At 55.5% G+C, this 12,949-nt stretch overlaps 1 protein-coding gene across 3 annotated transcripts in view; it reads left to right on the top strand.

Moving 5' to 3' along the window:
- LOC144168709 (uncharacterized) overlaps nucleotides 1-12,949 on the top strand; it is a 191,867-nt gene that overhangs the window by 96,557 nt on the left and 82,361 nt on the right. For all 3 annotated transcript variants that reach the window (XM_077697655.1, XM_077697654.1, XM_077697653.1), the window contains exons 11-15: nucleotides 3,192-3,344; nucleotides 5,521-5,782; nucleotides 8,854-9,002; nucleotides 12,249-12,383; nucleotides 12,467-12,618. In XM_077697655.1, coding sequence (XP_077553781.1) covers nucleotides 3,192-3,344; nucleotides 5,521-5,782; nucleotides 8,854-9,002; nucleotides 12,249-12,383; nucleotides 12,467-12,618 — 851 coding nt within the window. The remainder of the gene's footprint in view (nucleotides 1-3,191; nucleotides 3,345-5,520; nucleotides 5,783-8,853; nucleotides 9,003-12,248; nucleotides 12,384-12,466; nucleotides 12,619-12,949) is intronic.

A 12,949-nucleotide genomic window follows, 5' to 3' on the forward strand; every position in this document is an offset into this window, starting at 1 on the left:
TTCTGGAAAGCTGCCTTCATGTCGACGACCTAATTACCGGCGCTGACACTCTCGAGAGGGCAACTAAGTTCTACCAGGAGGCGCAGCATATACTCAGATCGGCAGGGATGAAGCTACGGAAGTGGAGTTCCAACAGTGAAATCATGCAGCAAAAGTTCCACAGAGATGGAGTAGGAAACCCATCGTCTGAAACCGAAGCCTCCGCATCGCCGGTGACAAGAGTGTTGGGTCTCGAGTGGAACAGAAGCAACGATGCACTGAAATTCTGCCTCGGAACCACGCTAGAGCTCCTCACCATCAACCGCAACACTAAGCGCTTCATCCTGCAGGTATCGGCAAGAATCTTTGACCCTCTTGGTCTTCTGGGTCCTGTGACAATAATCGTGAAAATGCTGTTCCAAAAATTGTGGGCGCTTGGACTTGACTGGGACGCACCGCTTCCAAAGGACCTGAGTGAAAGTTGGAGCCAATGGGTCGAAGCTCTTCACCATCTAGAGGAGATCTCTATTCCGCGTCGTTACGTCTGCCATGCCGAAGGGGACGAGCTCCATATTTTTACTGGTGCGAGCCCTCAGGCTTACGGAGCTGTTGCCTACCTGCGAAGCCAAAGGGATGGGGAAACGACTGTGACGCTTGTCGTGGCTAAGTCACGTGTTGCTCCTTTGAAGGCGCTGTCGCTGCCGCGACTGGAGCTTCTAGGTGTGCTGCTGGGCGCCCGAATACCTGAAGCGGGTACTGGCTTTATCCTTGAGCCGATTGAACTTGTGGACAGACTCCATGATCGCATTCCATTGGATAAGAGGGTCGGCTAGTCGCTGGAAGCCCTTTGTGGCAAACCGCGCCATGGAGATTCAAGAGAAAACAGCACCCAGTGACTGGAGACATTGCCCGGGCAGTGAAAACCCAGCTGACATGCTAACTCGAGGCGTTGCTCCGGACAAGCTAAAAGATTGTGAAAGTTGGTGGACGGGACCGACGTGGCTGGCCTCCTCTTGGCCCAAGACACCCACGGGTTCGCCCATTCAGGTTCCCGAAGAGGAGAGATCAGCAGCGCTGACAGTGAGCCACGCCAAGACGGTTGCGACTCACCAGCTGGTACCAATAGGCAGGCATAGCAGCTTGAGTCGCCTGCTGCGGGTCACAGCTTGGCTGCGGCGTTTCGTCAACAACTGCAACCCAAATGCTGAGAAGAGGAGGGGCCCGCTTAGCGCAAAAGAACTGAGAGAGTCCCGGCTCCTACTACTCCGCCAAGTACAAGAAGAGGCGTTTGGCAGCATGATTGGCCGGCTCGAGCACGAGGGGACTTCCGATCAAGCCTCCGCCCTGCGAAATTTGGAGGTGTTCAGGGATGATGACGGGGTGCTGCGACTCAAGGGACGTCTGCAGCACTCCGAACTTCCATACGAGATGGCGCATCCGGTTGTGCTGCCTGCGGCACACCACTTCGTGGACTTGCTGATAGGCAGCACACATCAGCGGTTGCTCCACGCGGGATGCCAGGACGTCTTGACACAGTTGCGAGTTGCGAGAGCATCATGAAGTTCGGGATGCTCGTGCCCTGCTCTGTGCGGCCTTGAGAATGGAGGAGAGACGCGCATGTGCAGTGGAGGTGTGGTCGACCGTAAGACGCTTCGCATCTAAAAGACGTAGGGGTTTGTTGTGTGTAGGGTTTGTCAGCACAGACTAATGGCCTTCTCTGCAGAGGAGCAAGAGTCTAGGAAAAAGCTGGCATTTGTGAATTGAGCGCCTGGGAAGGTATTCATATGGTATTGTGCCAGTCGCGCACGGCGAATACTAGCATCACTAAATAAGGGCTTTTAGAGTATCGGCACTCTTTTCTCTCATTGTTATGTGCCGCTAGGATTTTCATTGGTCGGTCGGCACCACGTGATATTTGTTTTCATATGGGCGCAGCCGTATGTTTTTGGGCACCTCTGTCTGTCTGTCTGTCTGTCTGTCTGTCTGTCTGTCTGTCTGTCTGTCTGTCTCTGTCTGTCTGTCTGTCTGTCTGTCTGTCTGTCTCGGACGTCGGCTGCACGGACGCTAGAGGTCGCACTCCGCCCGTCGGCACAGTTTCGTTGGCAGGGATGGCAAGTAAGTGAGTGAGTGCATAACTTTATTGAGCCCGAGACGGGGGTAAGGGAAGAAGTGAGATGGGAGTCCCATTCATTCTTCCCCCCTCAGACGGCGGCCAGGAGTCCTTGCTCCCTGGCGGCGTCTTCGGCCATCTGGACGTCCCGGAGTTGAACGCCCGGGTCTGAACTGAGCAGCACGGTCTCCCACTGCTCTGAGGAAGTGATGTCTAGTGCTTGAGGTGTGGTGTTCACCTTAAGGGGGCAGGCCCATAAAATGTGTTCAAGGTCGGCCCTTGCTGAACATAATTTACACCTATTTTCGTATAGACCGGGGTAACAATGACTGTACGTCACCGGGTTCGGAAAAGTGTAGGACTGAAGTAGACGCCATGCTACTGACTGCCACTTTCCCAAGGTGCGATGAGCTGCGGGATATCTGGCCCTCCCTAATCTGTAATGGTTGATTATCTCCCTATAGGTCACCATGCGGTCCCTACCCCCCGCAGGGATGGCAACACTGCAAGCCAGAAACAAAGTGGCCCCCAGACGCGTCCGGGTGCACAAAGTGATGGTACTCTTACGCGTAGCTTATTTAGTGACGCTAGCGAACACCAGTGAGGAACACTTGGAATGGTTGCGTGCAGTGCTTTTGGTGGTTTTTACTAAGTGCGAGGGGCATACTGGGGTATCCGCCGCCAGGCCTATAGAAGCCGATTGGCTGAATCGACGTGGGCGTGTGTGCACCAGTGCTGCGGCCATTTAAAGCCCCACTTCTTTTCTTTAGTGCCGTCGGTGTGCGTGAGCCTGAAAGGAGCTATGGCAGCTTGACTCGTCTGGAGTGTACTTAGACAGCAGGTCTCGAAGCCTTCCAGAGATTTTAACCAGAGGTTATAAGCGGGCCTTCCACAGTGCCTACGCTTGGGACCTGGCTGCTGATGCCTGCCCTGCCACATCCGCATGACGGCCTGATGTGTGTCTAGACGGAGTAGCAGAGCCCCGGCCTTGAGGATGTGTTGGCTGGAAGCAGCTCTCATTGCTTCAGAGCAGCCCCTTGCGGAGGGGCAGTGCCCGGGGAGTGGGGGCCCAGTGCACGGTTGCCGCCGGGTGCGTGCGCAGGAGTTCTCCAAGCGCCTGGAGCAGCAGACGCGCGAGTGCACGGACCGGCTGGAGTCCTTGCTGCGCCAGAGCGAGGCCCGCCTGGGGGAGCTCAAGCGGCAGCTGAGCCAGAAGCAGCAGGAGCTGCAGGACGCCCAGGCGGCGCTCGCAGAGGCAAGTAGCTTGGCCAGCTCGGTTGTCGGCCGTCCCACCGTTATGCATGCGAGTCGGGCACCAGTCGTAAGGGAGCTGGGGCCTGATTACTCGCACAGGCAGCGTGGGACAACACTTGCAGAGTGTCTGCATAAAGAGGCCGAGATTTACTGCCGCAGCAAATAGGTAAGCAGTGTCACCTTTGTTTCTGCTTAGAGATCCGTTTTGATGTACAAAGGATGAGCCCCAGCTGTCCACGTCCATTTGGGACTGCAGCCAGAGCCATGCTGGCACCAATCCTGTCATGTGGTCATGGGGCAGTCATGCAGCCGGGACAGCTGCGTATAAAACAAAAATAGAAATAAATTAAATTCGTATAAAAACAAAAAAATGCATCGCTGCTTTTGGTCCTGTTACAAGTAGTGACCCCGGATCCGAATGATGAGACAGAGATAATTAGAAGGATAAGCAGGGTGTCTAGCGACCGGGAAAACCGGGAAAACAGGGAAAATTCAGGGAATGTTGAGCCACCGGCAAAAGTCGGGACATTGTCAGGGAATTTTTCAATCAAGTAGTACCAGTCAGAGAAAACCACTTCGGGGCCTGCCCACACAGTTTTAGAATAGGGGAAACCAGTGTTGGAAGCCCCCAAGAAGTTACCGAACGCAACACGTTCGCCCTCAACGAAAGTGTGAATCGCATGAAATGTTTTCTAATTTTCTGCAAGCGAAAATGCGCCGTGCACGCCAGAGGCGCGCTGACGCCGCCGTGGAAACCACCCGCACTGTGCGTGCCGAGCGGCAGGCGCTGGCAACATGCTGGCGGCACCGGCCACGGTGCAGTGCAGTAGCTCCAACGACAGCTTCTAACCGCTATTTAAAATTCTACTCAAGGCACAAACGCACTTGCTTGTGCAGGAGAAGAGCCACCGCAGGCACGAAATCGCCAACGCGGCCGTGAAAATACCGTGCACGAATCGCGTGCAACAACTCACCGTGCAGTTCACGCAGCTTGCAGCTGGCTTAGGTTGCTGGGTGCGCTTGTGCAGAGGGACGATGTATGTAGATGGTGCCCAAACTGCACGTGCAACCTTTGCGCAGCACTAGTGATGTCTGGCCAAAGAAACTGGCTCACGGGGCCTTTCCGGCTGAGCCACACCGCTTGGTGGCCTCTGGAGGCTGCAGGGTGCTAGCCCAACCTGGCTCTTTTTCTTCTTCACTCATCAGGAATGAGCAGACTCTATCTGATATGAGGGTTCTCCAAGGGGACTTTTCTGAAGGTTGTGGGCTAACGTACGGGATAGCAGAGGACCCCAGCTAGGTTCGCTGGAGAAAGTGCTACGCGCCGTACACTAGCCCGTGCGTAATCCGAAGTCTCACGCACGGGTGGGTGCTCACGTGCGGTAGACAGGCTCCGGCAATCCCAAGTGAGGCTTTATTACAGGGCATAGACCAGACAACACGACTGTCGCTTGCCGGGAGACAGTGACCATTCGTTCACTCAAGCCACGGGACTCGGACATCGATATCTGTCATCACGGCCGCGGGAGCGGGGGAGGCTTGCCTTGTGACCGATCAGGGCTCCACAGAGTCCCCATGGAACGCTCTTGCGGGCTGCTCGTCGGCTCGGGGGAGGAGAGGAGGTCCTCCTTCCCCCTCGCGGTGAGCCGGTTCGGCGCGTTGCACGGGGTCACGGAGAGGTCACAGCTCACATGACGTGCCGGCTACCCAAAATAGCGGCTACCAGCTTGCTGAAACCACCATAGCGACACTAGGATCCCCACAAGTTGTGATGATGAGCTACCTGGAAAATTGAAGTAAGCCTCAGTGGGGAGAGACATTGAGGTTTCTGAAACCTTTGAAAGGAGTCGTCACATTGCACTCCCATTTCCTGGCGCTTCCTGTTGCACTCAGCACTGGCTTGCCTTGAACACTGCCGCTGTGCTTTAGGGCTCAAGGAGACGTGCTGTTTTACCTCTTGGCCGAGTGGCTGAGGTTTTCTTGCCGCCTGCCACTGACGAGGGCCCTTTTCCTCCTGTTGGACTCAATCCCCCGTGTGCCGGCGTGGCCCCTTTTCTGATGGGGACGCAAAGCGAAGGTGTGTTGAGATTTCGGGGCTCGTCAAAGGCCCCCAGTTGGTCGGCCTCATGGCTGCGGGTAGTGTAGTCTAATCACCCCTGCGCCTGTCCCGTGTGCAGGCCCGGGCCCACGGAGACGCCCTGGGCCGGGAGCTGGCGGCGGTGCGGGAGCAGCTGTCCTCCTCGTGCCGGGAGCGGGAGGAGCAGGCGCAGGCCCTGGCGCAGTGCGAGGCGCGCCACTCGGCCGCCCGGGACGACTGGCAGAGCCAGCTGCACACCCAGAGGGCCGCCCTCGAGGAGCAGATGCGCCGCGCACAGGGCCGGGCTGACCGCCACGCCCAGGCCTGCCAGCAGGCTCGCACCGACCTGCAGGCCCTGCAGGGTGAGCCCCTGAGGGGAACCCCTGTTGGCCGTGGCACGGTCTCACTTCGGGTCGGGGTTTTGCTGCCTTGCAAGCAGCATCGGGAACCACGACAACAGGATGAGGCACGGCCCCGTCTAATTGTCGCAGTAGCACCTAGCGCAGTGGAAGATGGTGCATTACCAGCCAGCCCCATTCGTCGTCGTTGCGAAGCCACTCCCGTTCCTTGCTGGTGCAGTCGGGGGGGATGGGGGGGAGTATGAGCGTGACGAGTGCATTCAGTGCTGGTGGGGTTAATTGACGCAGTGGTCAACTTGAATGTGCCCGCTTTCTTTCTTAAGCATTTTCTTGTACAGTGTACATCATTTATAACGTAACCGTTTATAGTGCGGGACCGGATATAACGCGGGTTTTTGTGGGCACCAGTTTGCCTCCCGTAGAACTCCATGCATAAGCGTAACACTTAAAACACAGTTGGCTGGAGCACAGCACCATTTACAGTGGGGATTTTTGGCGGGTCCGCTGACCCGCTGGGACATCATTTCAGGTTCGTGAGAAAGAAAAAAAATTAAGTAAATACAGTGGACTCTCGGTCATACGAATCTCAAGGGGCGGCAAAAATATTCGTATCACCCGAAAATTCATATCGGAAAACGAGAAAACAACATGGCGTCGGCTCTTGCCGTGAAGAGGTGCAGTTAGCTTCAGCGACCGCTTCTAACCTTTTGTTAGAACGCAGCTCAAGATGTAAACTAAATTGCTCATGCGGTAAAGGAGCTGACAGTGTGAAAGAAAACTGCACTATTGTCATCCGCGCCAAATATCCGCCGCGGAGGTGGCCCAGCCAGCTGCTGCGAGCGCTTTCAAACTGCGGCCTCCCTATTGGCGCAAGTGGGCAGGCTCCTCCTACTGCCGCACAGCATTTTCCGAGCGAGGTAGAATGTAGAATCTGACACGGGGGCGAAATCGTCGACACAGGCGTCAAAAGAACGCGCGCTCACCGCCGACGCGACGCACGCACACGAACTCAAGCGTGAACTGCATACAATTCGTGCGCGTCGGCGTTGCGCGTGCGTTATTTTCACGACTGCGTCGACGATTTCGCCCCTGCGTCAGATTCTACCTCGCTCGGAAAATGATGCGCGACGCGCGCGGCAGTGGGAGGAGCCTGCCGACTTGCTCCATGGGGAGGCGCGCTCTTCATGGCGGCAGTTTGAAAGCGCTCCGGACATCCCGCTGGACCCGCCGGAGATGCTTAGGCTTACCACGGTGGCGGATATTTCATTGGCGGTTTCCCTAGCCGCGCGGACGACGCTTTGCAGTGTCATTTTCGCCCACAATATCAGCTCCTTTACTGTACAAGCAACTTATTTGTTTTTTAAGTGGCATCTTAAAGAGCGATCAGAAGCGGTCGGTTGAGCTACCCGCACCACTTCACGGCCGGTGACGCCGCCATGTTGCCGCCGCGCGCAGCATGCGGGTGGTATTCACGGCTAAGGTCTTCGCGGCGGCATCAGCGCGCCTGTGGCGTGTGCGGCGTGTTTTCGTGAGCAGAAAACGCTCCATACGGTTCACGCTTCAACATAATCGACGCGCAAGTGGCGCAGGCAACACGGCAAAGCGACAATAGGATAGGTAGAGCGCGGGGCATAGACGGAAGCGAGGAATGCGGAGAAGGCAAAATGGCGAGGGTATTCGCTGTCAGAAATGAGGGAACGCTTGATTGCCGCGGTTTATTCAAGAAGTAGAATACAAAAAAAAAGGAAGCTAGAGGCACCCGAGCTGCAGCCAGCGGAAACGAAAGGTACGGAGAGAAGAGATTGCAGCGGGAGATAAAAGAAGGGAGGGAGAAAGAACAGGCGTCGAGAGGGCGAAACGTTCGGTTCGTTCGGAACAGCACCTCCCCACGAGGAGGATTACCGTCAATGGGGGAGGACTGATGCTTTTGTGCCCGCGCACAACCAAGGCCGCACGGCCGCACCGACACTCCCTGCCTCCCGTCCACGCCGCAGTCGTCTGCTCGCGTGTTCGTATCACCCGCACCGGAGTGATAAATGCGTACGGATCATCCGAATTTTTTTACATTGCGCACAATGCATTTTGGCCGGGGAATTTCGAAAATTCGTATCACAACGACATTCGTATCAACGGAATTCGTATCACCGAGATTCCACTGTAATAAAAAAGATGGAATCAGCCATCTGACGCAGTGCGCACTCCCTGCTCTCCTCTATTTCCCACACGCAAAAGAAAAAAATAGGCACCCTTTAGTTTGCATGTTCCATTTGCACTCACGTGATAAACACAACTGCCATTGCTTGACACACCTCCAAAGATAGTGAGCCCCCCGTCCTCCGCATGCTCGCTAAGTTGTTCTATTTGAACATTGTGCAGATAAGCAGCTGCCCCTTTCCCTTTTTGAGCATCTGGAGATCGTGAGCTGCGACGCCGTAGGTTTCCACTAGCTGTATGTTGTGCTGATAAGCAACTGCCTTCGGCATCACAAGCGCAAAGTGGGGTGGGAAAAAAAAAATCGTGCTTGCGTTTATCACATTGTGCCGCGGCATCCGCTCAGTTCGTAGGCGCCAGGAAATGCCAGCCGTATGCGCTGTTCGTAAGACTGCGCTTGTGGTTTGTAAGATCCTGCAGCAGTGGCTCGTGCGAAAAAAAAGAAAAAAAAATATATAGACCGTGGCTCTTTATTTCAGTGCCGTATGTTTGAGTGACGATAAGGAAAGAGTTGTTTGAGAGGTAGGCTACGACGTGGTTAGATTCGCGCATGTTTTGTTTATAGTGCGGTACCACTTTAGTGTGGACTTTTGCGGCTCCCATGATGTACGTTATAAGTGGTCTGTATACTGCGCTAAATGGTAGGCATGTGCGAGCAGTGATTTTCACCTCCCAGGTGAACTCTGAGCACACAACGGTTGGGTTCAGATGATTTTGAGGGGGTTAATGTAAAGCCGTGCCCGGCAGCAGTGCGAACAGTAGGACTTGCTGCCCAGCGTGGCTGCTGCGCTTGGTGGCAGCAGCTGTGCTGCGAAGGTGGCATCGAGGGTGAGCCCCGGCCGGGGAATGGGGGGGCCACGCAGAGCGGCTGTCGGAGGAGCAGCGTGCCCACCAGGAGGCCCTGGCCGAGCACGAGCGGCAGGCGGAGCGATCCAGGGCAGAGCACGACCGGGAGCTGCAGCGCCTGCGGGAGGAGCACGAGGGGGCCCTGGGAAAGCTGCTGGGCCAGCAGGTGCGCCTGTCGCCATTCTGGCATGCTGGGCCACGCTAACGTGTCCGGGGGGCTCACCGCCCACGGCCGCTGGGCAGCCCTTCTCTGTTTTGTCCCGCCCGTGGTTGAGAGAGGGCTTGCCCTAGGATCTGCCCCCCACTCTGCCTGAACTTGCCACTCCTGGCACGGAGGGTTCTTGTAGCCTCTGGGGGAGCAGATTGTGGCTCTGGATTGGGAAAGTGCACAACTCTTTGGGATCGCAGGGGTGAAATGGCTTGGCAGGGAGTAGGGGCTCAGCCAGCGTGTCTTTTTGCTACATATTCTCACTGCAAATGATGTACTTGCAGTGAGAATGTTTGCAAAAAGGTACACTTACATGAAACAAGAATACCAGCGACTGCCAATACAGTAGAATCTCGATGATACGAATCTCGCGGGACCGCGAAAAATATTCGTATCATCCGAAATTCGTATGAACCAACACAGACCAAAAAATTGAGCGCTGAAAAAAGTTTTCGTTTATTTCTTTTCTTACTTTAGCATGAACAAATCCGTGATTTTTTCTACTTTTTTTTAAACCCCCACGTCACAAAGCAGTCCTTTCTGGAGCGCGTAACGCTTCGCCTAGCTTCGCGCTTGTCTCCTCACTCCCGGTGTCCAAGCTCGCTACACGCCGCAACAGTCAAGCATGAACCGCATGGGGCGTTTTTGCACGCGATTCGCACGCCTCAGCTTTGCGCGCGCTGTATTTTCACGGCCGCATTGACGATTTCGCGCCCGCGGTATCTCCTACCTCGGTCAGAAAAAGACGCTGACGACTTGCGAAACGCTCGAGACAGCCCGCTCGCTCCGCCCAAAATGTTTAGGCTTAGCACTCCGGCAGATATTTTAGGGCGCTTTCACTAGCGGCGCAGATGGTGTTTTATAGTACCGTTTTAGCCAACGTTATCAGCTCCTTTACTGCACAAGAAACTTCGTGTCTGCCTTGAGCGGCATTTTAAAGAGCGGCTAGAAGCTGTCGCTCAAGCGGCCGTGCCACTTCGCGGCCGAAGCCGCTGCCATGTTGCCGCCGCCGGCCGCAGCGCGCGCAGCGTGCGAGAGGTTTCGCGGCGCGCATGGGGCGTGCGGGACGCGTTTTCGCGAGCAGAAAACAACAGCCCGGCCGTTTCTGGAGAAAGAAGAGTCACAAATGGGGAGAGAGAGCCGTCACTTGCTTGTTCGGCAGTCGGGAGCCTCGCCGGCTCGTTCGTATCATCTGCCGGGCCGCGCAGGTCCGTTCGTAACAGCCGAAATTTTTCCCATTGCAAACAATGCAATTTTGCCGGGACTTTTCAGAAATTCGTATCATCCCGAAATTCGTATCACCCAGAATCGTATCATCGAGATTCTACTGTATATTGAACCCCAAGTGACGCACAAGTGCCCCCCCAAGTTGGCTTTCACTCGGAGCGGAGGAGAAAGTCCGCTGGCACACACCTAAAAGTGGTTCAGCCCGGCCCTCATGAGCAGCGGCTGGCTCCTCCTCCTCTATGCCCGCGGTTGTGACTGTGACTGCACCACCGTGCTGTTGAGGGCAAGTCGTCAACAGCGTCCCTTGCGAACAACCATCCTGGCACGCCCGCCGCGGTTCTGTCGTGCTGTGTTTGTGCTCTACACTGCAAGTTATGTACTAACTGGCCCGTCTCCAATCTGTACGGAGAACTCTTGCGAAGGCCGCACTGTCCCGAAGAGGAAGGCGTGGCGACTAGGTGGCCAGGTCCGAAGTGGGCAAGCGCATCTAAATGAGAGAAAAAAGCACGGAATGACCGTGAGTGGTGGCCTGGCGATGGGGCACTATCTAGGCACACAGATGGTCAACTGTAGCTGAAGCCTTCCAGCAACCTCTTGCAGGTCAGGGCCCTACAGGTTATGAATCACTGAAATGACTTTTTACAAGAATGCTGCTGATGCAGTGCGGATGCTCAATATCACAAACCTAGCCTGTGTCAGTGAAATGGAATGAGGTGAAACGCTCATATTGCCGGAATTTTCAGAACAGCGTTTCTTGACACTTGCTTTCTTTTTTCTTGAGAACAAAGCATCGTATTTGCTGTCTGTTTTATGATTACAAAAAGTCCTATCCTCAAATTTTTGCTTGTTTGATGGCACTAACTGTACTCGGAAAGCTCAGTGTCGGAGTTCAAGATAAATGTTGTCACGATGTATGGACTGATGCAAGGTTCTGGTACCTAATGAAGTTTATTGGAGCGAACTTGGGCTCCACAATAAACCGTGAGAAAAATATACAAATGCAGCCACACAAAGTGACAAGCAGTTGAGTGTCGGTGAACCGAATGCCGCGTCGTTTGGCCTGGATGCTTTCATCTTGAGAGCAGTTCCTTCCACAAACGTCCAGTCAGATCGAGAACATTGTCCACCTCAAGCTGGGACACGTTAGGGGGGCAACAATTGGGTTGGACTTCTTCCCCATCACACCAGGCAGCTGGAAACGCCTGACACCAGAAGGAGCACACAAATTCTGCTCTGTCAGGGCAGGACAAAATAGCCTTGTTTTCTTAGGCACTGTGCCAACAAAGCATAGGTGAAACAATTCACAAAGGCAATATGGAGAAAATGAAAGTAATGCTGAACAGAGATGCAGAAAGCCCCCCCTTGAGCCAAGGTTGTGAAGTTTAGAAGCGGTGGTTGTCTATAACTGGTGCCCACTGAAGCCAAGGGAAAGATGTCCGTCATAGAATTAGGTAGTGTGAGCTGGGTTTTGACTGGTGGGATGTCTTACAGTAGGCAACTCCTGTCCCTACAAAGAAAGGTGTGCAACCATGGTGATGACTGGTGGGGCAGAACCAGGGAACTTGCTGCCAGGCCGCTCGAAAGAGAACGGAGCCATGGACGGTGGGAGTGGCACCTGGAAAGGGGAAGCAAACTGAGGCTGGAGACCTCCTAGCCCAAATCGAGAGGAAAAAAAGGCAGTTTGGCTGGGTAAGAGTCAAGCGTGGCTTCCGAGGGTAGAGACTGGGGTTAGGGCAAGGGAGCTAACGTGACCAAAAGTGAGGCACGAGAATAGATTTGGACAGCGGAGAATGGTCTCTGGAAGCGGCCTTCACTGTGGAGGATGACGATCACAGAGTTGCGTGTCATTCGTGAGTGGACTCACAGGGTGGCCAGCCAGGTGCTTGGCAGGACAGACTGCGAGGCTTGGAGGAATGGGCAGAATATGCGAGGGGCCTCGGTGGACAGAGAGAACAGGGGCGTGTGTGGTGTGTGCAGGGCCAGGCGCGGCAGGAGCTGTCGGAGCAGCTGCGTGAGCGGACAGAGGCGTGTGCGGCCCTGGAGGAGCGGCTGCGCTCCCAGGGGGAGGCCTTCCGCCACGAGGCGGCGCAGCTGCAGGCCCTGCAGCTCAAGGTCAGCCCTTCTTCCCCCTTCCACTCGCGAGGAGGCAGGGTAAGGGCCTCCCTCTCCAGCAGCAACTGGGTGCGCGCGTGCAGGCGCAGACGGCCCGGGAGGCCGAGCGGCAGCTGCTGGCCCAGGGGCTGGCTGCGTGCCGGGAGCAGGTGCGCGCCTTGGGCCACCAGCAGGCCGCCCTGCAGGCCGACACCCTGCGCATGCTGCAGCAGCAGGGCTCCACCACCATCGTCCGGTAAGGAGGGGTTTCTCTCGCCAAGTCGGATACCAGTACGCTACCTCTGCATGCAGTTTGACCTCGGCAGTGTGACAGAGTTGTGGCACTTGGCACTCTTTGTATGGCAGTTTTGCGCAATAGCCAATTCATACCTAGGGTGCGCCGGGAATACCACTAATGTACTCACTTGCCAACGGTGGGCATGCGCAACAGCTTACGAGCAGACATCCTTTTGCACCTCGTTCACAGCCACAGTTGGTGCCATGCTGCATTGCTAGGGCTGGGTCGTGCGTGGCATCTTACTGCTCACCAAAATTGCACTCTGCCGTGTACAGGCGGTCACAGAATA

The sequence above is a fragment of the Haemaphysalis longicornis genome, unplaced genomic scaffold (genome assembly GCF_048455015.1).
Source record: "Haemaphysalis longicornis isolate Haplotype H1 unplaced genomic scaffold, Haemaphysalis longicornis Haplotype H1 scaffold_2, whole genome shotgun sequence".
Taxonomy (NCBI): domain Eukaryota; kingdom Metazoa; phylum Arthropoda; class Arachnida; order Ixodida; family Ixodidae; genus Haemaphysalis; species Haemaphysalis longicornis.